General features: G+C 37.8%; 1 protein-coding gene across 2 annotated transcripts in view; it reads right to left on the bottom strand.

Annotated features, from left to right (window-relative positions):
• Positions 1 to 5,849: 5,849 nt before the first annotated feature.
• Positions 5,850 to 26,855, bottom strand: part of gjc1 (gap junction protein gamma 1) — a 30,510-nt gene continuing 9,504 nt past the window's right edge. The window contains exons 1-2 of one of the 2 annotated variants that reach the window (XM_053515189.1): positions 14,502 to 15,540; positions 5,850 to 9,593 (exon numbers count right to left, since the gene is read on the bottom strand). In XM_053515189.1, coding sequence (XP_053371164.1) covers positions 8,124 to 9,551 — 1,428 coding nt within the window. In that variant the 5' untranslated portion in view covers positions 9,552 to 9,593; positions 14,502 to 15,540 and the 3' untranslated portion in view covers positions 5,850 to 8,123. Of the gene's footprint in view, positions 9,594 to 14,501; positions 15,541 to 26,855 lie in introns of those variants that run through there. The other variant, XM_053515190.1, reaches the window with a different exon arrangement.

The following is a 26,855-nucleotide window of genomic DNA, read 5'->3' as shown; positions in this document are numbered from 1 at the left end:
AAATTAGATATAATTTCTACATCCTTCTTTAATCCGAAAGCAAACTTTGATTTAAACTTTTAACATACTGTCTCAAATCCAATGAGCCAAGAAACATTTAACTGTTGTCCTAAAGTCTAAATTATTCTGCTGTTACATAAATCGTATAAATTTAAGACCAGTAAAATATTTTCTAGCAAATAAAAACATTTATTTTTATCAAAACTGTTTCGATCTTTGAGTCCTGTTTTAGAAAAAGATTTTTTTGAGTAACTAAGTAAACTTATGTGAGTAAAGTAATAAAGTTGTCCATTTTCATAGGAATTAATTATTCATTAATTTAATTTATGATTAATGAATGGCCAGGTGGTTAGCCCGGTCACCTCACACCTCCAAGGATGGGTGTTTGGATGTTCTTCCCATGCTTGGTGGTTTTTCGCAAGGTATTTAGGTTTTCTCCCACAGTTCAAATGCATTAATCAGTTGATTATCAAGTAGTAACTCTTGTTATTATCACCTGAAGAGCAACTTTGTCTATAGGACTTCCCTTTTTTTTATTTAACTGAGAATAAACCTGTGGACAACAAGAGGCCTACAAAGAAAGTACAGGGTCTTATTTCTGAAAGGAATCAATCAGGACAGGGGTAAAAAAAATTTTTTTTTTTAAATATTTGATGCTTCATGGAACACCAATGAAAGGCCATCATCAACATCTGGAGAAAATGGTACCACAATGACGTTACAAAAAAACAGGACAAACCCTCCAAAATTGATAAAAGGACAAAGCTTTAAAAGCGCAAGGAAACATATCTAATTATATGAATGGAGCTACAGCAACATCAATTAAGTGACTGAGAAAATAATCTTATATTTATCAACTGTCTTGGCTGTGTGGTTGAAAGAGAAAAGAAAAAAAAAAAAACTCTATCAAACTGAAACGAAGAATACATACACCCATGGCCAAAGGTTTTGAGAATGACAAATATAACTTTGCTGCTTCAGTGTTTTTAGATCTTTTTGTCACATGTTGCTATGGTATACTGACGTATAATTACAAGCATTTCATAAGTGTCTAAGGCTTTTATAAACAATTACATTACGTTTATGCCAAAAATTTATGTTTGCAGTGTTGACCCCTCATTTTCCAGACCTGCAATTCGCTCTGATGTGCTGTTAATCAACTTCTGGGCCACATCCTGACTGATGGCAGGGCATTGTTTTCCCACCTGTCTCTTAAGGATTGACAACAACTTCTTAATAAGATTATGATCTGGGGAGTTTCCTGACCATGGACCTAAGATTTAGAATTTTTATTCCCCAAAACATGAAAAAGGAATTGTTTGTCTCCAAACTCTTCATGGATGGTTGGGAGAAGCTGCTCTCGGGGGAGGTTTTATAAATGTGTGTGCGCTGTGATGGACTGGCACCCCTTCCAGGGTGTACCCTGCCTCAGGCCTTAAGTCTCCTGGGATAGGCTCCAGACACCCATGACCCTGCATACAGGATGAAGCGGTATAGAAGATGAGTGAGGTAAGAGTACAACAGAGTTTTCCTTATCTTTTAGTTTTGGTTAATTTCATTTTGACCAGATTATGACAGTCCTGCACAGCTCTATTATAGGGCTTGAAACAGTTGTGTTTGAACGAGTCTGATTAGAACAACTTTAATCAACCATTTTGATTTTCGACAGTTAAGTTTAAAACTATAAAAACTATTCTAACGTGAAATCTACTTTGTGGCTCTCAGTTCTAAAAACAGTGCTTTCCTACTCCCTGCTGAATGAGTAAGAATAAATAAAATTTATGTCCTATTCTGAGCTAAGGATATTTTCAGGCTTAAATTTACTTTAAGCATGATTCTGTAGATTTAGTACTGTAAATATAGGCTCTGGAGCAAGTACTACAGTACTCTTTAAAAAAGAAAATAATAGATTCTTTTCGTTTTTCCCTTAAAATCACCTTGCTATCTTGTTGACATACTGTATATCTCCTGTATCGACATTGTCAGTAACCTAAATAATCAGTTGCTGGTTCCTTTCATCTTATTATTTTCTGATGCTTTTCTCATGGATCTAAATGCAGACAACACCTACGTGCTGTCCTACTGAAACCTGTGTCATAATGAAGCTTTTGTGACTGAAGCTTTATCTATTATTGTTCCTATAATAAACCCATTTGTTAGCTCAACCTGTGTTTGTCCAGGTTGTTCCTGTGGCTTCCAGTCTTAATGGTCTCAAACTTGATCTTGGCTCCATGAGGAGGTGTGCAACTTTTCCCAGTGCTGTGCCATCTGTCAAAGAACAGCGTCAATTCCACTGCCTATTATCAGCGTACCTTTTAAAAGAATAGACATGAACCTGGTCGGCCCGTTGTTGTGCATTCTTATGATTGTCGATTATACTACGAGGTACACCAAGGCGGTCCCCCTGCGAAAAGCTACTTCAAAGAACATTGTGAGTGAGCTGGTGCAACTCTTCAGCAGAGTGTGCCTCCCAAAAGAGATTCTTACTGACCAAAATATGACTTTTATGTCAGAGCTAATGTGTGATGTGTGCCGGCTGTTGTATATTAAGCAAATCTGCTCAGACCAGATGATCCCACATGTCCTGTTTGCGGCCTATGAAAGGCTGCATTCCTCCATCAGCTTTAAGCCGCTCTCCGGCTGCCGACCGCATGGTATGCTGGGTGTCGCTAAAGAAGCCTGAGAGGTGCAGCTTGAGGTCAGTTATAGAATATGTACAATAGTTACAGACTAACAAAGATCAACTTAACAAAGTACTTCATATCATATAGCAACATACGCAGAAGGCACAAGTGGCGCCACAGTGCTACATGCAAATTACTTAGCCAGGTATGTGCAAGTGCACTGAGCTGTATCTGAACTGAAAAAAATAATAATTTAATCAATTTTAGAATAAGGCTATGATATAACAAAATGTGGAAAAAGTGATGCGCTGTGAATACTTTCCGGATGCACTGTACGTTTTTGTATTCTCATCTGTAATTCACTTTCCAATTATCGAACAGGGAAAGTATTTGGCTGATCAGAAAAATAAGTACAACTTAGTGAAAACAATAAAACATAAACATTTTTTGTTTATTCTTATAATGTTTGTTTCTTATATAGATCAAATTTAGTCAGAAACGTGAGCAAAGTTGTCAAAGCCGGTCAACGTAGCAAACAAACCAAGCTGTATCATATTAACCTATTTAAACAGAGAATTACCCCTCGTTCCTCAGCACTTGACTCTCTCTGCCAAAAAGCAAATCCGCAATCTTGTTCACTGAGCAGAGGATCTGAAGCTCATCCTAAACCAGGAGCAGAGTGAACACGTTGATCAGTTTGTCGTTGATCAGTGTTCTCCACTGAACCCAAGCTCACTCACTTGGTGTGTCATTACATCAGAACACTGCACGGCATCATCACCATCATTCGTGGCTGTATAGTGCACTGGAGGCCCGCTGTCATGCCATTTATGCTGAGGTGAACGGCATGTTGCAGCATGGCATCATTGAGGTCAAGCCCCCACATTACGGTGCCGATCAGGATGGTCGATCTATTTAATATATAACATTAAATAACTTTCGGCAGCTTTTTCCACTTGCAACTTTGTCATCTAACTTAAGCTGACAAAGGGCTATTGGCAGGTGGCTCTCATGCAAAAGGCCAAAGCCAAGACCACCTTCTTTATGAACAACGACTATAGAGTGGCCAGATGGAAGCCACTGATTAGTTAAAGGCACATGGTAGCTCGCCTGGAGTTTACAAAAGGCACCTGAAGGACTCTCAAATCATGAGAAACAAAATTCTCATGTCTGATGAGACTCTCTGGCCACTCTACCATATAGGCCTGATTGGTGGATTGCTGCAGAGTTGGTTGTCCTACTGGAAGGTTCTCCTTTCTCCACAGAGGACCTCTGGAGCTCTGACAGAGTGACCATCGGGTTCTTGGTCACCTCCCTGACTAAGGCCCTTCTCCCCCGATCGCTCAGTTTAGATGGCCGGCCAGCTCTAGGAAGAGTCCTGGTGGTTTCGAACTTCTTCCACTCTAGGATGATGGAGGCCACTGTGCTCATTGGGACCTTCAAAGCAGCAGAAATTTTTCAATCCTGTCTCGGAGGTCTACAGACAATTCCTTAGACTTCATGCTTGGTTTGTGCTCTGATATGAGCTGTCAACTGTGGGACCTCATATAGACAGGTGTGTGCCTTTCCAAATCATGTCCAATCAACTGAATTTACCACATGGTGGACTCCAATTAAGCTGCAGAAACATCTTACAGATGATCAGGGGAAACAGAGCTCAATTTTTAGCTTCATGGCAAACGCTGTGAATACTTACAGTATGTACATGTGCTTTCTCGATTTTTTTGTTTTTTTAATAAGTTTGCAAAAATCTCAAGTAAACTTTTTTTATGTTGTTATTATGGGGGTGTTGTGTGTGGAATTCTGAGGGGAAAAAATTATTTAATTCATTTTAGAATAAAGCTGTGACATAACAAAATGTGGGGAAAGTGATGCGCTGTGAATACTTTCCGGATGTACTGTACCTTCTTGTATTCTCATCTGTTATTCACTTTCCAATTACCGAACAGGGAGAGTATTTGCCTGATCAGAAAATAAGTACAACTTAGTGTAAACAAGGTGCAAGATACTACCTTACGAAATTATATTTATTTGTATTAAAAGGTTAAGGAGAGAATTTTCATTAAAGCTGATCTGCTGATTTTTAGCTTTAACCCATAAACTGTTTCCAAAAACTCGAACCGCTACGCCACCGTGCCACATAAGCGGAATTATTATGCTTAAATAATTTGTAAAATATGTCTATAAATAGAATTATATACATGTTCAGTTTCTTGTTTATTTCTTATAATGTTAATTTTTTTTATAATGAGAAATATTAGATAAAATTCTGTCGGAAACGTGAGCAAAGTTGTCAAAGCCGGGTTATCAGTCAACGTGGCGAACAAACCCAATTTGTCAGGAAATACACGCAACCTAGGGAAGCAAAAAAGTTCAACAACGTGAATAAGCGAGAAACTATTTTTGGCAGACAATAGACACAAAAAAAAAAACAAAGCGCTTGGAGCACGCAATAATTGAGCAAAATGTGGTTGCTTGTGCAAGACTTATATAGAGCGAGGTGATAAAGGGAAAATACGTAGCAGGTGTGTTCCAGCCAAATGAGGCGTCAAAACAGAGGCCGCGGAGCGGAATGTGGAGAGGAGTAGCCGGTGATCAGGGTTTGGCTCGAGGCGTGTGCGTGACCTGGCGCACCGTGAGAAGTTTCACCTATTAAGCTGTTTGTTTGTTTGTTTGTTTGTTTGTTTGTTTGTTTAAAGCTATAATTCAGGAATTCTTACCTACCAGCTAGTTAAACTTGGACTACCAGTCTGACCTGCTCATAGTGTGTTTTGTTTAATCAAGGATTATAAACATAATTCAATGTTATAAATATAACATTCACAATGTTTAAAAAAAACTGTGAAATTTCGGTTTGACAAACAAAATTTGTTATGTACATGTACTACAATATAATGTTTGGGTTTGCATGTTTCAGTTCTTGCGGTTTGTCATCGAGCAGACCGTGACCAGCATTTTAATGAGCAGACTGACTGTTAACAATTAGTTCTTAGTGACTCATTCAAAATGAAGTAAAAAATTACGAAACATTACTAAACATAACAATTTAGGTATTCATAAATGCAGTTGTAGGCTTGGTTAAACAACAGTTGAACAAATCATTTTTATTACTCGTATTTTAATCATTTAATCATTAGTAGGCCAATAATAGCTAATGATAGTTAGACCTGAGAGCCAACAATTAAGTAGTGCATCATTGTCTAAATGTCATATTTGCTTGTTGTGTGAGCTGTTCTAGTAAAGTTTGAGTAAGTCATCTCACTTTGGACCAGCTGAAACTGAGACGTTTTTTCAGTGTTTATTACGAAAAATAGCTCTACGCATGCATTTTCAAGAAATCCAAAAACCAGTTTCTAAAAATGTAAATAGTTGTACTTTACACCTTGGCACATTAAGAAAAGAATGTTTTTTTTTCCCTTTTAGATACAATACATGTATTTCTTTCTCATTTACAAAGAATAGATAAAAAGAGGCATAAGTGGGGGCAACAAGACAAACAATGAGAGATATTTAAGAGATAATTTACATTTTAAACTTCTTAACCTTATTTACGAAAAGGAAATACAGGCACATAAATATTCACTCTTCAGTAATCAGAGTATACAGCGCCATCAGTTGTTGTGACCCTGCTGAGAAGATGTGCTGGCCAAGCACTGTGCCAGAAGCCTTCACTCAACACATGTCTACAGTGTTCGTCCTGATTTAGGGTCAAAGCATAAATATAGACAAAAGTCCCCATATGTAGGACACAAGGTAGCAACAAGTGTATTTCCTTTCCTTAGAGTTGTACAAAGTACTTTAAATATGGTTTAGTTGTCCTAATAATTAGACCCTTCCTTCCGTTTCTGCTGAAACATACACCGTTTAGCTGCAGTTGGATGTTCTTCTGCATTGTTTAAATATTTTTCACCCTCATTTCTTAGCAATTCTTTTTCTTTCAAAGTGCAAATTCAGATTATCTTTCTACCAATCAAGATAGTTTTACTACAAGATTTAAATACCTATTGCCAGTCAAACGGCCCTAACATCAATAAGGAAGTATGGCTAAATAGGCATTGCACACTTTATAAAATAGGTTTCATCTTTAGGTTCATACAAAAATGAACTTCATTTTGGTTTAAAAAAAAAAAAATCAATGCAATGATATAAACTCTATAACATACTTTTTTTTTTGTTTGTTCGTTTTCACCAAAAAGGTACGATAAATAAAGAAAAAGTCCACATAGGAAAACATTTTTTAAATATTTGAATACCACAAACAAGCCAAATCTTGTATATATCAATAATAAGCAATCTTCATTACAGAAATGTATTGCTGAAATATAAAGGGTTTGTTCTCTTCATCACTCACATGTAATACAGAATTTATATATGGCCTTTTCTGCTCTGTTAGCATGATGGCATAGCAGCAGGACGAATCCATGCTAACGAACAGTATTAGGTCTCCCAAAGCATTTAGGTTTTGCCATCAAAGTTGTGCAGGAAAGAGCAAAGAAGTCTTGGAATGTGGCCATACAAGGCAAAACGGAAGACTTTACACGATACACAGGCTTATCAAGAATGAACACATGCGTAGGCATTCAAAATTTACCAGTGACTCACAGTGACTGGAAATCAGGCGCACCTGTAGTCCTTAGAGAGTAAATAAATATATCTGAACATGGTTCTAATCACTACAGGTGGATAAAGACAAATGTAACATCCAACACTACTTTTTTTTTTTTTTTTTTTTTAAATACCTTCTGTTAAGCAGAGGGGGGCAGTATAACAAAACAGCCTGTACACAGTCGTGGCCTTTTATCTTTTTTCTTTTTTTTTCATGTGAAGGCTCTGTGAAAAAAACAAGGAATGGTACTGTACTTTAGGATATCGGCATTGACCCTTTAACCGCCTTGTAAAGAGTTTAAAAGCAAGCAAAAAACCCTGTGCATGCATATACAGGGATTTGTATATAGGTATCATTGTTTTTAAGCAACATCCAGTCTCCATTCTAGAAACCAAAAATTGAACACAATGTGACATCACATAATTAGAAATGTGGAATGTGGCATTGCAATCTAGTGGAGATGTACAGATCTGATATCATTATCTGCTTCTGATGTTTGACATAACTTGATATCATATGAAGAAAAATTTTGGCTCGTATCCAAGGATGACTTTGGAGCTGCTCGCACCTATATCAACAAAGTTTTTTTTTAACAAATTCATTTCTTTAAAAACACTATGGCCAAGCATAGATATAGAAATAGGTTCAAGTGTTTCAAACAACAGGAAGACCAGAAGATCAGTCAAAAGTATTCTTTCAGTCTTAAAGAATTCCCTGGATAATAAGGCACAAAAGATATTTAAAAAATACTAGAAACATGCTAATACACAGTAAACAAATATACAGTGTATACAGTATACATAAAAATTATATCATCTGTGCATGTGCGTGTGTGTATGAATGTAAACACCCAAAATTTTGTAAAGAGGAACTGTCTACAGATGTCTACAGCGTCAGATCCATACAGATGGTTTTCCCTCTCCAGATTTGCTACTACTGCTGCTCCCAGCACTGCCTTCTTTACCATGTTTCGACCGAGCTTTCCTGTCTTTTTGAGAAATGGTGGGGATGTTACTTTGTGGCTTATCATTACTGTTGTGGTTGTCTTGTATCTTATTATGGCTATTGCTGGCATTGTGCTGGAGAGCATAGGCCTGAATAGCTGCCTCCAGCTGGACAGCATCTTCGTTGACTGGTGGCGGCCGTGCATCACTTGCCGAAGGAAAGTTGTCCTCGTTGGATCCAAACTGCTGCTGCTCCTCTTGTGCGATGTTGGCACGGTTCTGCTTGCATGCCATCTTGGCATTGTTTAGGTCAGTGTAGGGCAATGCTTCCGGCTTTATTACGATGTTATATCCTGGTGGTGCAGATGGGGTGCTCCAGGAGAACGGATAACCCACATAGTCTGCCTCCCTGACTCTGTTCCCGACGTCATCCACCATTTCTCCTTCACTGAGTGCTGGCCCGCTCACTCTGTCTGACATGCCCGCGGCCCCCAGCAGGCCTAGTTGATATTCTTCATCGGCTATTGCAGCATGACGTTTTTGTAGTGCATCTTTGATGGTGCCTACGCCAAGGTGAATCATTTCCCAAACGTTGAGTAACAGGCAAAGACAGCTGACACCATACATAATACGCAAGAAGATGGTCTTTTCTGTAGGGCGTGAAACAAAGCAGTCCACACGGTGCGGGCAAGGTTCACCTGAACACACAAAGATGGGTGCCACATGAAAGCCATATAGCAGATACTGGCCAGCCAGGAAGGCCGCTTCCAAGGCTGACCGTGTCAGTAGCTGCAGAACATACACTCGCATCAGGCCATCATCCCGTATCCGCCGCCGCCCATCATGACGCTCTTTGGGTTTGGGACGTGGTGGAACAAGCTCCCTTCGAGTGTTATCCATCTCAGGCACCTCATAGATCATTGGGTCATCCTCTCTCTCCTCCCCAGAATTCTCGTGCCCTGCCAGGTGCTGACGTGCCCCAAAGTAAAGCTTCCTTGGCCGTCGGTGTGCGTACCCTCCTTCTGTTCCATCCCCTGATGGATCTCCATCCCCAGTCCCTGGCATCTCCTTGGTGCGGGAGATTTTATTAGCTGCATAACCCATGTAGAGGAGTGACGGCATAGCAGAGAAGATGATCTGGAAGACCCAGAACCGGACATGTGAAAGTGGCGCAAAGGCATCATAGCAGACGTTTTCACAGCCAGGCTGGCCTGAGTTACACACAAATTTGCTCTGCTCGTCATAGTAAATGGACTCTCCACCAACTGCTGTCAGCACAATGCGGAATACAACTAATGTTGTAAGCCAGAGTTTCCCCACTGGTGTGGAATGGTTTTGAATCTCCTCCAACAGACGTGTAAGGAAGCTCCAGCTCATGGCGTCGGACGACAGTGTCCCAGATGGCAAAGTTCACAGACTCTACAAAAGAGAAAAGAGAAAATGGAAAGTAAATGATCAAAAGTGCCTTTAAAGTGAAACACAGCTTTTAAATGAATTGTTGTCATGCTTTAAGACTTGACCTGGCATTAGTTACAATTATGAGTTACAATATGGGTAACGGTGGAGATGATACAAACATCCAAAGTTTCTTAAAGTTAAAAATGTTTAAATGTTTGTGATATATACTTATTCTATAAGTTCCTCTATTTTATAAAATAACCCTATCCCAGAGCGATGAGCCATGGCATAGGCATGTTCCAGGATGGAAGGGAATAATTAATGTAACTCTGGATAAAAATAAATGACATTGGACAAATTTGTTGAAACTATGCCATGCTGTTGCACATTATAATCAAAGCTAACGACAGTCTAAGAAAATAAATATATAAGCACGGCCAGGCAGTGTATTAAACAAGAGTGCAATAATTATAATAAGGACGATGATGTGCGATAAATAGTTTATTTAATATACAGTACTGTAAGGATAAATCAGGGCAGGTCTCAGGCAGGTCTCAGGCAGGTCTCAGTAGGAGATGACTCACTTTGAAAGGCAGCAGGCATTCTCTCCATCTCTCTTTGTCTTACACGCACAGATATACAGATGCACACGCAAACACACACAAACACTGACTTCATACATCAGTGAGAAATACGGACTTTGCTGCTGCTCTGCGCTGTGTTTACAGAGTATCTGGTTTCTCTCCACTCATTTTTCCAAGCTAAATGTTTACATTTTGTCTCCTAATAAAGCATTTAAGGTATTGCTTGCTATGGCTATATAAGGACAAGTCTGAGAATTGTCAGGCCATTCCGGATATCTATTTAGTGCGGAGAAAGAGAGAGAAAGGAAGAGAGAGAGGAAGAGAAAAAGATGGGGGTGGGGGTGGGGTGTGTGTCGGGGGGTATGGAACTGTTACCCTTACACACACTTAAAGACGTTAGCCTAACAGGCTGTAACCGTGGATCCTGGGACATTCCTGATGTCTTTATCCAAGAGGAGAGCTTTGAATCCCTTTAGCAGACCTTACCATCCTTTCACCTCAGATCTGTGTCTAGGAGTGTTAGTACTAGCACTGAGAGTGACAAAAGACTTAGCAAATGAGGAGAGATTCAAACACACACGCATGCACACACTCACATGCATTATAGACTTCACATTAGCATCTGGACTGTGACTGGAAAATTAAGTACTTGAGTCCACGCAAGTGATCCCCAAGATTGTATACACATATTAGACTGTAATGTAAACAGGCTTCTAACAATTCAGTTATTTACTGAAACTTTGAAGTTGTCTGTGGGTAGAAATGATCTGAACAGTTAGATCGCAAAATGAAATACGGTATATCTATTTTTTCTTTCTTTTTTAAGATATTGCAAATTGAAAGAAGATTGTTGCATGCTTTTTTTTTTTGGAGTCACAAGGATGTTAAAAAGTGCAAATGGCAAAATCCTGTTTAAAATGGTTTGGGATATATAAGTATGAATTTTGAATTCCGCAACATGCTGGACACTTTTGTTACAATGGATAAATAGGTCTGCAGTAAATATGCAAAGTGTCAAAATTAAATGTTGAAAAAATTAAACATGCAAAATTAATAATGTTGGTTGAGTTTTAATTAAACAAATATAGTAGATTTTTGTAATGGGTAATTACAGAAACATGGAACATGGAAAAAAAGGCCTGAGTTTTCTCGCACACTAAATCTTTTTGATTACCAGGTTTGTTAAGGAACCTGTTAATGAATAAATAAAACAACAACAACAACAACACCTAAAACAATACTGTAGATCTACATAAAGGACTTTCGTTTTTCAATGCAACCTCTTTCCCCAACCATTTTCAGTTTCACTTTGATTTTAATAACAGAGCCATATTATCGCACAAGGACACACCATATAAGGTCTGACCAGTTATTCATCATTTTTGCAAGTTTATAACAGAGTTCAGAATCCCTGGCTGGAGAACAGGACCTACTGTAGTAAACATAATTACCAGGCATACTAATACCTTCCCACGCACAACAGGACAGTAATTCATGATCTCTGACTGTTTTAGCTCTGCTTAATTTTTATTTAGAAATTGTAAAGTGCATCACAGCACATAGATAAACCAGTGCTGGGGTTTAAACCTTCTAAAAGAAGAATGTATAATATCTTTATACCATTTATATTGACATTTGTTGTGTTTTGCTGTACACACAACCAGTCAAATGTTTGGACAAACCTAATTTCATGGTCTTTCTTGATTTTCATTTTCTTCTGCATTGTAAAACAATTCTAAAGGCATTTAACATATGCAATAATCTACTTTAAACAGTTGATATTGAGATGTGTCTGCTACTTATGCACAGTATATCGCCTCTAATCTGAGGTGCTGTTTGTTAATTGGTGATCACCTGGTGACTCTAAATGAACTTCTCCTCTGCAGCAGAGGTAAGTTTTGGTCTTTCTTTCCAAGGATGATCTTCATGAGAGCCAGTTTCATCATGGTGCTTGATGGGTTTTGCAAATCCACTTGGCAATACTGTTCTTGCAGGAACTATTCCAGAACAGCTGACCTTCGTGTTTTAAAATAACAACTGGCTGTTGTTGTTGCTTAGTTACCTAATACAGTACCATACATGTTATTTTACAGTTTTGAAAAAAATAAAGTATTGTTTTAAAACAGAAAATAAATCCAACTTGTGTCCAAACTTTTGACTGGCACTATATCCATTTGTGTGTAAATGTCCATGCCAAAATCTTTAATCAGTACTAAGAAGAGCACCACAATTCAGTAGTTCATGAGTACCAGAGTAAAATATCTAGTAATATGGTGTTATAATCGTATTTTGCTCTGTAAAGAAAAAAAAACACTTGGGGACATACTGTAGAAATAATCCGTCATGTTGTGATGTCGTGTCGTGATGTTATGTAATAAATAATAAATAAAAATAAATAATTAAATAAAACGTAAAAAAAAAAAAAATCCTCAATACTCGATCCGGCAATTTTTTTTTTTTACTATTGTGGGAATGAAAAAAACAACAGGTTACTTTTCACTGTGTTGTGTTAAATATTTCCGGGTCCGCATATTTAATTAATTGTAATTATGTAGATTTAATTAAAGAAATGTGAACAAATATTCTACTGTAACAGACTGCAAAGTGCCTAAAGATACAGTTTAAAAATTGTTTATGTAACGACCCCAGCAGCAACCTCATTTCCCCTCTCGTCTAAACCATTCAGCATCAGCAGTATACTAATCACCAGCCTGATCATTAGTCATCATCTGCACCTGTTTCTCACTGGGTTATGTCTTAAGTTAGATGTTTTTATGCTTAAATGATATATGTCCTTTTATCCTAGAAGCACCACTTTGGTTTTAAATGATCCATAGTCGTGGCTCCTAGAGAGAAAAAAGCTGTTAATTGGTGATTTATGAGGCCAGTAACTCTAAGTAAGTAACCAGTCTGAGACTTACCAGCTCAGGTTTTACATTGGATGCCCTTCCTGTCACAATCCTCACATTTTTCTGACTGGGCATAGAACCAGCACCAGTCTTTCCCAAGGACCCAACAGTGACAACCCGTGGTGGCGGGGCTTGAACCTCCAATGCGCCAATCAACAACCCGGAGGCTCAACTGCCTGAGCCACCACTACCCCGTACCAGCACGAAGTTGAATGTTTAACAAATTATAGATTTTTTTTATAGACCTGAGCTAAACTGTAGGGCAGAATGTAACTCTACAATCCTTCATAAAGTGTTATATAATTTTCTGCTAATACTATGAATTCAAAATTTTCTAAATCCATTTAGTGACTATAATGTTGTAGTTGGTCCTGGCACGTGTCTGCAGCACACACACACACACATATACAAATACACAGAGTTGTCTCTTCACTTGTGCCCTCCCCTTGGGCAGTGGAGAACGGCACAAAGAGCACATGCTCAGCAGAACAGTCATCAGGGATAACCTGCTTTCCTAAGCCGTACTTGTCTATCTACAGCATTCCTCTCTACGGAAATGGAGGTATGTTGTTTGTCGAGAGGTAAATAAACCATAACATTTTAATTACTGTTTATTACTATTGGTATATGCAAATTAAACTATGGGTTTGTTTGACATGCCAACATCTTGCAAGCAGCACAGAAACCATTAATACTACTAATGTCACTACGGAGGAGCACGCATTTTCCTTATTTCTGAAAGAACATCATAGGTTCAGTATAATAAACCCAATTCATTTCTGTCTTTCTGACAAATATCCTAACAAAGCACAAAGCACATAAAAAATAAAAAAATTGAGTTTAAAAAAAAAGAAAAAAAAAAAGCTGATCTTATTATTATAGGGCTGAATTATTCTAGATTACAGTTTTAAAGAATGTTAATTGTGATTTAAAGCCACGTTTTTTTTTTTGATTTCCTTTTAGCTTAGAGTCCAATAAATGAGTGTTAAAAACCTTTCATGATCTACAGTGTAGAAAGAAAGAAAGAAAAACAGAAATAGACCTTTTCACCCCAGCTGAATTGAAAGGTTTTTTTTTTTTTTTTTTCCTCCATGTGTCTGAAAATGCATGAGAAAATGAACAGCTCTTGTTTTGTTAAGCAGAATAGACTAAAAATAGAATTTTTGACCATTTACGGAAATCATGCAGCACAAAGAATGAAATGAGAAAAAGAATGAGGCAACATGTGCTCTGTGTGTATGTGTATATATATTCACACACTCAACAACTTGATGTTGGATGGATTTGAATAATGGAACGCTCTACGCCATCGAACAGAGTAGTATATCAACCAGAACCCTGTATAGGATCGCAGGAACTAACACACAACTCTAATGAACGAACACACACACACATATATATACACGCGCACACACCACACACAACTATGTACTTACATACACTCGGGCGTCCCTGCTGCCTCTCCTCTTTGTGTCAGCCTCTCCACCCCTTTTCCTTTCATCTCCCTGCTCTTCTCTCTTTTTCTTTCCTTTTAAGACTTTTACAAGAACCTTAGAGACCAGCAGCCATTACCCTTAAACCCAGGAAGCAACCGGACCCCCAACATTTCTACACACGATCTGACAACCATGTGGGACCGCAGTGTATGTGTGTGTGTGTGTGTGTGTGGCGTGTACAAAGAAGTGGGTGGGGGGTTGTATGCGGTTCCTCCTCTTCTCTCTGTGGAACACACAATGGACCCCTCTTACCCCTCATTCCCCCCGAAAAACAATTGGGTCAGAGATGAGAGGGAGGTTTGTAAGAGGGGTTAATGTCCTTACAGGCAGGGTGATAGGTGAAACAGGGGGTGAAATATGAAATTGGTTAGAGGAGTGTGCATGGTACGGTGATGGGGGATGGGATGGGATGGATTAAAGGCAGACCCTTTAACGGTGATCGCTTCTACAGCCTGCGACACACAGAATAAAATATTTCCCTTCCTTAACCTTATCTACTCCTTCTGACTCCCTCTCTCAGAGTGCAGCGCTCCAAGGACCCTCACATCCTAATATCTGGTTTTCTATTCATCTTGCCATCTTTGGCCACGATTAAAAATTAAGCTCCCGGCAATCTCTCTATAGTCTTTGTCTTTCCTTTTTTCTTTTAAAACCATTTCCTCTCACGGTTTCCAGAGATGCCCGATTACACACAGAGGAGTTTTCAGCTGTGGTACAGTACACCCACGTACTGTACGAGCTGTAAGCTAAAACTGACTATGACTCTGTAGGAAAAGTGTCACCCTCAAGCCTTTCCAAACTTTCAAACATAGTATGATTTTGTTATATGGATGACGTCCCGTTAAGGGGAAAATCGTACCATGTGCGTCCCCATGATAAATGTCTCCGGAGACGGAAGGAATATTTTTTTCCTTTCACTTAAAAATACATATGTAGTTATAACAAGATCAGACTTTTCTATAAATCATACTCGCTAATCCAAGACCCTGCATGTCACCAGAAACCTTACGGCAACTGCCAGACTGTTAAACATGCCTACAGATCTGCAGAAATGAGAAACACTATAGGAAAGAAATGACTTTTTTATTATCTCTGTAATTTCTCTGATGAAGCAATGGAATCAGACAGGATGAGAGGAAAGATTTGCACCTCAGTAATCCTACTTTGTATTTTCTCCTGGGTTTTATTCCAGATCTCATGGAGAGCTGTACAGTCTAATTTTAACAAGCTATCAAGTCTAAATTTCTTTGAGGAAATGTAATGTAGTGTATTTAAATGATTTTTATCCGCTTTCTTCAGGGAAATGAAACGGCAAAAAAAAAAAGAGTCTCAAGTAAGAAATTTCTAGATGATGTCATGTTCACCCTGCAAGGGTCTTTGTAGCAAGTTCTTCAAGACTTTTGTGTGATGTCACTTGAGCTCACAGGGACTGACCCATTAATTTTTTAAAGAAGAATACGGTATGGTGTGACAAGGTTGGAAATATTTTCTTTTTTTGGTAAAATATTAAATTGCATAAGCATATGATTATATTAGCAGCAATAAGTGCAATTTTTAGTTGTTGGAAGGTAATTGTTGTTTAACCTAAAAATAATTGCTTAGTTGTTTTTTTCATAATAAGTATGATAATGATTCATGGTCAAAATCCACTATTTAAGCATAAGAACATTTAGACAACCTGTTGTTGTTGTTTTTAAATCTGTGCCCAATTTTTTTTTTTATGATGCAAAGACACTTATTCTATGCAATGATGGCTTAAAAAGGCATTTTGAGGCAGATAATTTGCTGTGGCGACCCCTGAAATAGAAACAGCCAAAAGACAAAGAAGAAGAATTTAATTGAAAGAATGTAAAGGGAATCTAATACTGAGAATCACCCAGAACTTAAAGAAAGGAAGTTTTGACCAAACTCTTTAATGATAAAGTCAAGATGTCCAATGTTTAAATAAAATCTTAAAATAAAATGTTTAATACTTGATGCGAAAATTTTTTCGTTCACTATTGTGTAAATGAAAAAAAAACAATAAAAAGGCTACTTTTCAAGTGTGTTATGGTAAATATTGCCATGTCTTCATATACAATTAAATTAAATGATGTAGACTTAATTAAAGAAATGTGAACAAATGTTTTACTGTGACAGACTGCAAAGTGCCTAAAGATACAGTTTAAAAATTGGTTGTTTATGTAACAATCTCAGCAGCGACCTCATTTCCCCTCTCATCTGTTTTTCGACCATTCAGTATTCAGCATCACCGGTATACTAATCACCGGCCTGATCATCTGTCATCATCTGCACCTTTTTCTCACTGGTTTATGTCTTAAGTTAGATGTTTTATATGCTTGAAAGATACACATAGTAGGTCACTGTGTGGTTTAACAAATAAAACAAACATTAATAATTCCTCTAAAACTGGTCAGGTACAGGGACTGGACTGAAAATGAAAGCCAAAAAACGACAGTTGAAAAAGTCCTTCAGAGAGCCCGCAAAACTAACATTCAAGACTACATTAAAAGTAAAGAAAGTCTGACCCTTTTGGAGGCAAAATATGAAAAAAAAAAAAAAAAAGTGGTGGCCCCGGACATTTGCATAGTCCAGTATATGGAAAATATCAAACAGAAAATGTAAGCAAAAAAAAAGAAAGAAAGAAAATTAAATAATAGACACATGACTAAGCCCTAGCTTTCAGGCATAACGCATTAGATAAAACGCTCTTGTACAAGAACCACAGAATTATAGAGGTTCTTTGTACTACTTCAGTCTCTTTGCAGCCTTTCTGAAGTTCCTCACATAACAGCATGCTGAATAGTTGCTATTGTGACATTGATCATTATTTTCAATTCTACATGTTTAAAAATGCCTGCGCTTGTTTATAGTCTGAAGATTTCTGTGAAGCTAATCATTCATTAGGGGTCTCTTTGGTCAGTGCTGAAGTCAGAGGTGAAGCTGTAACTTTTCAGTTGTCCAACATGCAATGTCTTAAGGGTGGAGGGTTTGTCTTATTAATATTAAAAGAGAGAAAAAAATGTGATAGTGAGGGAACAATGTTTTTGAGCTGTTGTAACAGAAGTGATATCAGTGTTAAAGTGTTCATTTGTAGATGTTTCACAACATTAAATGTAATTAAAAAGCATTACTTGTGTGTGTTATTTATTAGTGACCCAAATGGAAGCATTTGCAAATTGCTCTAGTCTAAGAGGAATAAAACACTTTATGATGCGCTGCCAAAGTGGTAACTGTGACTCCACTTCATGTTGGGACTTTTCACACAAACTTGACGCCCTTTTGTGCCTTATTCCCTACTACAGTGTTGCATCTTATTTTATAAGTTATTTGGTTAGTTTGTGATTTATTTCTATACCACTAACCTTATCCTGTTAAATATTGAATTATTGAACGTACACTATGGACAAAAGTATTTGGCCAAATCTACAATGACATTGTATACAAACACATATACTTTAATATGGAGTCAGTCCCCTTTTTATAGCCCCTTTTATACACTCTTAGTGGAAGGCTGTCCACAAGATCTTGTAGTTTTTCTATGGGAATTTGCGGCCATTCATTCTGTAGAGCATTTATCTCCGTTCCAGTTCATCCCAAAAGTGCTCGATGGGGTTGAGGTCAGGGCTCTGTGCAGGCCAGTCAAGTTCTTCCACACCAAACTCATTAAACCATGTCTTTATAGTCCTTGCTTTTGCACTGGGGCATGGTCATGTTGGAAGAGAAAAGGTTCCTTTACCAAACTGTTGCCACAAAGTTAGAAGCATAGCAATGTCCAAGATGTCTAGTTACGCTGAGGAATGCTAAGGAATGAAGATTGCCCTTCACTGGGATCAAAACACCTGAATTCAATAATGAACAGGTTTGGTCAACTACTTTAGTCCATATAGTGTATTTTGAAAGATTGTGTAATAAAACATTTTAAAGAAATTTAAAGACAAAGCGATATATGCAGAAAGGGCTTTTAAAAAATATTTTAAAAATCTAATAAAGAGTGTAAGAGAGAATAAGACAGTGTAGTTACTAAATGAGGTTTTTAGTGGTGAGGGACCATCTGTGAAGTTTATGTAATGATGTGGCATTAAGAGACACTTCATAGGGGAATTTATTTTTTTAAATATTACAAAAAAAAATCACACACTTGCTTCACATTATGAAACACTATTGCGCATTTACTGAATCACATTAAGCAAATATATGAGTCTAAAAATAGCTTAGCTTCCGTCTGGAAAAGGACAACTGACCTAAATTTTGAATCATGCTAACATCTGGTAACATCTGCATCATAAAATTGGTTTATCCCTAAATCGCAAACAATATGAAAGTCTATGCTAAATATACGTAATGCACGTTGAAAAATTTTAATATCCTGAAACGTTAATTTTCTTTTGTAATTTAATTTGAAAGTATTATATATTCGAGATTCATTACATGTAAAGTGTAAACATTCCAAGCATTTATGATTTAAATTTGTTTTATCATAAATCCTCTGAAAAGAGGACTTTGGAGCAAGAGTCCAGTGCTTTTTCTCCTTAGACCAGGTAAGCTTCTTCTGACTTTGTCTCTGGTTTAGAAGTGACTTGATACCTGAAATGCAACCGCTGTAGCAGATTACCTAATATGCAGGGTGGCTCTTGATGTACTGACTCCAACCTCACCTAACTGTTTGTGAAGCTTCTCAAGGTCTTGAATTGGCTTTGCTTGACAATTTTTTTTTACAGCTGTGGTCATCAACTGTCTCTTCTGCATCTTTTCCCATCACGCATTTCCCTCCCAATCAATTTAGCATGGATACAGTATGCTTCAATACAGCACCTTCTGTGGTTTAGTCTCTTTGTGTAGGGTGTCCATTTTCCACATGTGTGTACTTAACTAAACTAACAGATACACAGTATTTATGTTGTATTTATAGTAAATTACTAAATTTGAAAAAATATATATTTAATATATACTGGGTTTTTGATTTTCATGATCTGTAAGCTGGAATCATGAAAATTAAAACAGAAATTGCTTGAAATATTTCACTTTACAATAAAATGCATCTATGATATATGATTTTTTTTTTTTTTATTTAATGTAAAACGTAAGGCTTTTTTAAGCATGATTTTTGAATTGTATGAGATGCAGTTTATACATGAGACATAATGAAGGTACCTGATTAGATCAGTTGTGCTAGTCATGAACAGGAACATCTCAACAACCTCAGATGATTAATCTCCTGCCTCCTCTTCCTCTTGCCTCGGAGAATAGGCAAATATTTATGGCTTTGAGAAGTATGAGTGTGACTTAGCTTCTTAATTTAGATCTGAAAACCCACAGCTTCATTTTTCTATTATTCTCATGTTATCTCACATTCCCACAGCCATAAGTACCTTCTGGCTTTTCAGATTGTAATATTATCTGCAAGCCACAATATGGTTAAAGCCTCGCTGAGAAGTTTGGTTCAGGCATTGTGCTACTTATGCTTTTTCATGCTAAATATTTCAATATGATGCCCTACCTGAACAAATATGCAACCTATTCATCAACATGCACGCACAACCATAACCTAGCAGACTAGATTTCCGTTTTTTAATAGGCTTAACAGTCCAAATCTATAGGAAAAATAAAGGAACTGCCATTTTTGCATTAACTTTGGGAATATATTGCATTAAAACATGCCAACAAATCGGGACAACAGAATCTATCCATCTCTCTCGTTTATGTGTTGTTTTTTTAACACACATAGACAAAGAGAGGACGAATGTGTCACAGGACACATGTACAAATTGAAAATTCCCCGAGGTGAAACGGACTCAACATCATCTGCTTGCTGGCAATACGCACACACACACACACACACACACACACAAAAATAAATAAATACCTCCACACCAAACCTATTATCTCCTGCACATGTTCTCATCTTCTGTCCCCTTCACCTTAAGCCTCACTTCCATTAAATGAGATTTTCAGTAAAGCACATCATCGATCAAGGGCAGAATTTTTTTTTATTGAATAAATTGATTTAAAATACCCAATATACACTATTGATTTTTGACAGCATGTTTGTGAAATGCACCATATGCTAGCCCATATGTAGCCAAGTAATTAATGAATGAAGGGAAAAGAACTGAATAAGTCGAGATGAAGAGCGATAGAGAAAACAGCTTAATCCTCGCCTCTCTCACCTCTAGCACGTTCTAGTATAGCTGGACCTATAGGTGTGTGTAATTTGTATGCATGTAGTGTGTTCTCACTGCCAGTGAGGTGTAGTGTACTATTACTGCCCACATCCCTGAAAAATGAAGTGTGGAACACGCTTGTCACTGCGGCAACATGCATTACACAGTACAGTGGAATGAGAAAAGCCACCAGAAACCATGATTTTTCATGTTTCTCCTCTTAGAAAAATAGTGAAATGCATGGCATATAGTTTAAGAATATAGTGCAGACACAGCTCGTCTCTTTGTTTCATGTCTTATCTCTCGTTTCCTCCTCTTAATGTTATCCCTCGTCCGTTTGCAAGCAAAAAAGAACAGTATAACGAATATACAGCAGATCTTCTCGGTTGTGAGCTTTCAAATCAATTTCATCATTCGTCAACCTGACAAGCTGTGCATTTCCTCCCCCCCTTCTCTATTCCATCTGTTCCTCCTATCAGATCACTGTTTTTCTCAAGTTCTTCATTATGACCAGCCTCACCTTGATGAGTATTAATTTGATTCACTTCCCCTTATACATACATGCACGGACTAAACATGCATACACCTAGAGGTTGTACATAAGCAAAGAAAATGAAGTGGACATATTGACCCAGAGGCAGAAACATAGTCGATACACACACCCACACACACACACACACACTCGTGCTTTCTCTCTCACACCCCTGCATGCTCTTACTCAAGGCAATTACTATATCGATTGGAGTGATCTGTTGCCCATTTGACTTCCTTAGTCAGCTGCTTACAGAGCCAAACCCTGAACTGATACATTTTGTCTCAGAAGGCTGAAATCCAATGGTAAATATGAGTATGACACTTTCCAGTTTCCATTCCTAGGTATCTAAAAGGATCTTTACTGTAACATGTGATTGTCTAATAAGTGTTTGACCTCTGATTTATAAACACGAGCTCTGACACCGTCTGTTATACAGTATTATACAGACGACATCAGTAATCTATGGTCATTTTCATGGCTTTCAACTGAACAACATACAGTACTCACACTAAGGTTTGATGTAATCAAATCAATCTGCATGCTCCCAGTACCACTTTCACATTTTGAATCCTGGAATATGTCTATGCCTATCATAACCTGGTTATTTAGTATAGTACGTTGACATCATCAGCTGACTTCATTTTAATACCAGTCTAGACCTGACTAACTGAAGGAGCCCCATATCATAACACTGCCTCCAGAGGCTTGTACAGTAGCCACTATGCATGATGGACACATTGCTTCATCAAAACTAATCATACAATGACCTTTTTCTATTGCTTCAACACTCCAATCTTTATGCCCGCTAGCAAATTGAAACTTATTTTCTGATTAGTTTTATTAACAAGTGGTGTTCTTATGGCCACACAGCTGTTTAGTCCACATATCATGTGTGTATGGAAATGCTCTGACTTTCACTATTAAACATAGCTCTTGTTTTTACTGTTAATTTTAACCATGCAACTTCACCAAGTGTTTGAGTATTCTCCATTCATGTTTTATTTTCTGACAACATTACTTCCACAAAGTTGATGGTTCAGCACTATCCTTCCAGGATAACTACTCCTTCCAGGTTTTATTAATGTGTTGTAAGGTTTTAACCAGCACTTATGAAAAAAAGTAGCACTAAATTTGAAACAAAATCAAATACAAAGCAAAAGAGTGCACTGAGTTTCAATGTACACGAATCTGCACAGTTTCTACACACAGTAAGGAAAAGTGTTTTGTTTGCCTTCCAGCAGTTGTTCGCTGATGATAGTCTCAAACGAACAGCTACATCCTTATGAGAACTTAATGGACAACATCGTAATGAAAAGGGAGTTTAAGTATGTACTAAACGAAATGCTAAAAAGAATACAATTAATGTTTTTTTAATGTTGCAGGTTTTACTGTACTATCTAGACAATAATGTAACCAGTCCTGAAAATCATTAGTGATAGAAAATCATTTTTATTTTCATTATCTTTAATTCTTAAAAAATGTTTAAATGCTTAAAATATGATTATAAGCTGGAACCTGGGTCTAAACTTTATGCTGAAATGGGTTACAGCTTTTAGAACTTAAAATAGGTTGAAGCATTTAGATTTTCTGGGATTATGCATTGCTTTACAATGGCCAATCCACACTAGCTACGAATTCCACATTGGCCACGCCGGGGCCACGTCTGATTTGGGCTGAAAACTGGATTGGGCATTTGCTTACGCTTTGCACTGCTTTGTTAAGGTCAATTGGGTCTGGACTTGCCCATTCCTAAACCTTCTTTTATTTTCCAGCCATTTTAAAGTAGATTAACTGGTGTGCTTCAGATCATTACTCTGTTATATGAACAAATTTTGACAAGTTTTGGCAGTCGGACAAATGGACTCACATTTGCCTCTGGGTATACAGAGTAGTTCATGGTCTACTCAATGACTGCAAGGTGCGCAGGTCCTGTGACTGCAAAGAAGACCCAAATCATTACCCATCCATCACCATACATGCTTGATAGTGAGTATAAGGTGTTTCTGCTCAAATGCTGTTTGGTTTTCACTTGGCACTTCGGTGTCATCTGTCCATAGGACATTGTTCCAGTGGTTTTTCTAGGTGCCGTTCTGCAAACCTCGGTTGTGCTTCCGTGTTTTTTTTAGACAGAAGAGCATTTTACCTTGCAACCCTTCCAAACAAACCATACTTTTTTAGTTTTTTACTAATTGTGCTCTCATGTACTTCAATATTTAACATGCTTATTAATGCCTGTAGATGTAGTTCTTCTGGTTTTTTTTGTTTTTCTTTGAGCATTGCACAGTCTGACCTTGGGGTCAATGTGCTGGAACGTTCACTCCTGGAAAGACTGGCAACTGTCTTGTATGTGTTCCACTTGTGAATAGTCTTTCTCACAGTAGAACACTGCACTCCAAATAGTTTGGAATGGTTTTATTACCTTTTCTCAGATTAATGTACAGCAAAAATTGCTTCTCTAAGACCATCGCTTATGTCTTTTCCTCTTGCCATTGTGTTAACACCCACCTAAATGTTTCAGACCAGTGCTGCAAAATCCTCTGCTCTTATAGAGTTCTGCACACCTGCTGATGTCCAATTAATCAAGGGCTGATGAGTAATCGCACCTGGCTGCAACTTACCCTTTTACCACCTGACCTTTTCCTAAGGAGCAAATGTAGGTGTTTTTTTTCCTGATTCTCATAAACAACTGCTTCATTTCAATGCTGTGAGTTCTTGTCACATTGTGGAAATGCTCTTACTGTACTTTCCCTATTAAGCATATCTACAGAATGATTTCTACTGCAATTTTGTTTTTACAATGCATCTTTACTAAGCATTTAATCATGATTTTTTTCTAACTACATTTCTTCCACGAAGTTGAAGGTTCAGCATGGTCCTTACAGGTTTTGATAATGTGTTGGTGTATTGTATGATGTGCTTTAACCCAATTCCAGTCCCATTTGGTGCTTGAAGCTGGACAATAATTTGGCTCCTCTGAAATGGTGACTTTTTTTTTAGCCAGGAAGTGTGGATAAAAAAGTGGGCAGTGGTGGCTCAGTGTGTTAAGGCTCTGAGATACGGATCGGAGAATCGGCGTTTTGAGCCCCAGCTCCGGCAGGTTGCCGCTGTTGGGCCCTTAAACAAGGCCCTTAACGCTGTCTGCTCCTGGGCACCGTAAAATGGCTGACACTGCGCTCTGACCCCTGCCTACTGACAAGAAGCTGGGATATGCAAAGAATAAAGAATTTCACTGTGCAGTAATGTATGTGTGACGGATTTAAAAAAAAAAAAAAAAAAGCTAAGCTAGATTTCAGGGGGGGAAATGATAGCTCTATAGTTCACTCACTTACTCACCCAAGTCCATATTGCATAATCCTGTATATAGGGTCACAGGGGGCCTGGAGCTTATCCCAGCAGATTTAGGGCAACAAGGTGGGGTATGTCCTAAATGGGGTGCTAATCCATCACACATACACACTCACTCACACACCACGGGAAACGGCAAGTAGCCTAATCTGCATGTCTTTGGACTGTAGGAGGAAAATGGAATACCCGGAGAAGACCAAGCACAGGGAGAGGGGGGAATCAAAGACACGAGAGGGGAATTAAACCTGTACTCTGGAGGTGCAAGACGACAGTGCTAACATACTGTGGTCATGACCGGCAATTTGTTTAAATTAATCCTTTAAAATAATTGCACACTTTAAAAACTAAACTACCCCTTTCTCCATGGCGCAGTCAGAAGCTTGTTGCTTTGCGGCTGGAAAAAAAAGTATTTACATCATCTTTTCCCTCCATTCTGAGTTTTTTAAAGTCTTAGAACTTGGTTTCTCGCGCTTCTTTTCTTAGCTATTATAAAAACACTCATCAGTCAGTAATCTTCTGACTGTCTAAACATGATGAGTTATTACATGTTTGTCTGAAATACATTTTTTGTTTCTCTAGCACGGTCCGTCTTTACACTATCATTAATAATGTGTTGCCTAAGGAAGTGAAAAAATATCAAAGGAAACAAAAAAAAACATGCTACAAATACCCTGGGTTCATTAAAACGCAAAACAGGTAAAGGGTTGCAGTGAGTGAGAGAGAGAGAGAGAGAGAGAGAATAAGGAAAAGAAAGAGAGAGTGGAGCATAATGTAAGAGAAGGAGAAGATGCCGTGTTTCTGTTAGCATGCTAGCATGTGTGTGTTGCCCATGGGCTCTGTTCCTTGTCTGGAGCACATGGTCATCCTGCGCTCTGATTGGCACGATCCTTGTGGCCATGGAAACCCAGCCATGAGTGAACGAAGATCTTAGAACATGACTTGGGGGATAAAAAACAATCAGGAAAGGCACAAGTACATCCAGTATAGACACTCATGTCTTTCTGAGGCTGATTCCTTCATTTTCTGCCATTTGTTTCAATGAAGAAGAAAGATGGAAAATTTTAGCCAAGCAAAGGAAAAAATGAAAAAAAATAATGAACTTTCTTTTTTTTTTTATAATTTTTTTTATTCATTTATTTTTTTGTCTGAAACAGTAAAATTGCCAAGAATCATACAGTACACAACATTATAACATGAGACTACTGGTAGCCTTAAACAAGGGCAAATAAGTAAAATGCTCAGTAGCATTTCTATACATTACTATACCTCTCCAAGGATTTTTCATATACAGTACCAAACGTGTGGGCATGACTATTCATGCGAAGATTTTTCTTAACATTCACTACTTTCTATATTATAGAACAATGCTAAAGATAGCAAATCTATATATAAAAATAAAAAAAACATGTATATAAAAAGGCACCAAAACAACCATCAACTTGCAACCCAAGACTGCTGACTTGGCCTCCAACTTCCCCAAATCCCAATCCATTTGAGGACCCATGGGATGCATGGGACATAACAAGTCCAAACCACAGAGGCACCTGTCCGCAACCCACAGCACCCAAAGGATCCGCTGCCAGCTTCCTTGCTAAGTCCTGTGGTAACTTCCTGTTGCCAGATACTACAGCCTTTTCCACCATTACTTTATCCTACAGATAACTGTAACTATACTGAACTCTAAACTGATTTCATGTTACACTAGAAGTTAGTTAGTAAATGAGGATGTGAATATGGCTTTGCAGTAAGTGTGCCATTCTGACCTTTACCCAAAGTTTATTAGGATTTTTATGAGCCCTTAAAGTATCATAAAGTAAGGCTATAAATATTAAAACATATTATCTATTCTATTAATTAATACCAGTAGCCTGGGCTCTAAAACAGGGGATGTTTCTAAATCATTTTTAGTTTTTTTTTTTTTTTTCTGCACTGGGAGACATTAGAACACAATGTGCTGTAAAGTTACAGATGCAGAATGGACAGTTACTGTGCTCCAGGTCTGGCACGAGTCCTAGTGAGTGTACTATTTCAAAATGATAATTCACAGGATCGCACAGGCCTATCGAAGAAGGCAGTAGGCTGTAATTGGCCTGTGGTTCTTGAGTTTGATGTTTGTGCTTTACAGCCCTTAAGTATTTATTCAAGTATCTTAAACAGACACCAATGTGAGACTTTTACAGAATGTGAAACGTAAACATTTCACTCAATGCCTTGCCAAAAGAAAAAAAAAGTATACACTGTAATATTTAA

Source organism: Clarias gariepinus, chromosome 16 (genome assembly GCF_024256425.1).
Source record: "Clarias gariepinus isolate MV-2021 ecotype Netherlands chromosome 16, CGAR_prim_01v2, whole genome shotgun sequence".
NCBI classification, from domain to species: Eukaryota; Metazoa; Chordata; class Actinopteri; order Siluriformes; family Clariidae; genus Clarias; species Clarias gariepinus.
Note: the sequence above shows the minus strand (reverse complement) of the source record. Positions and strands in the feature narration are given on the sequence as shown.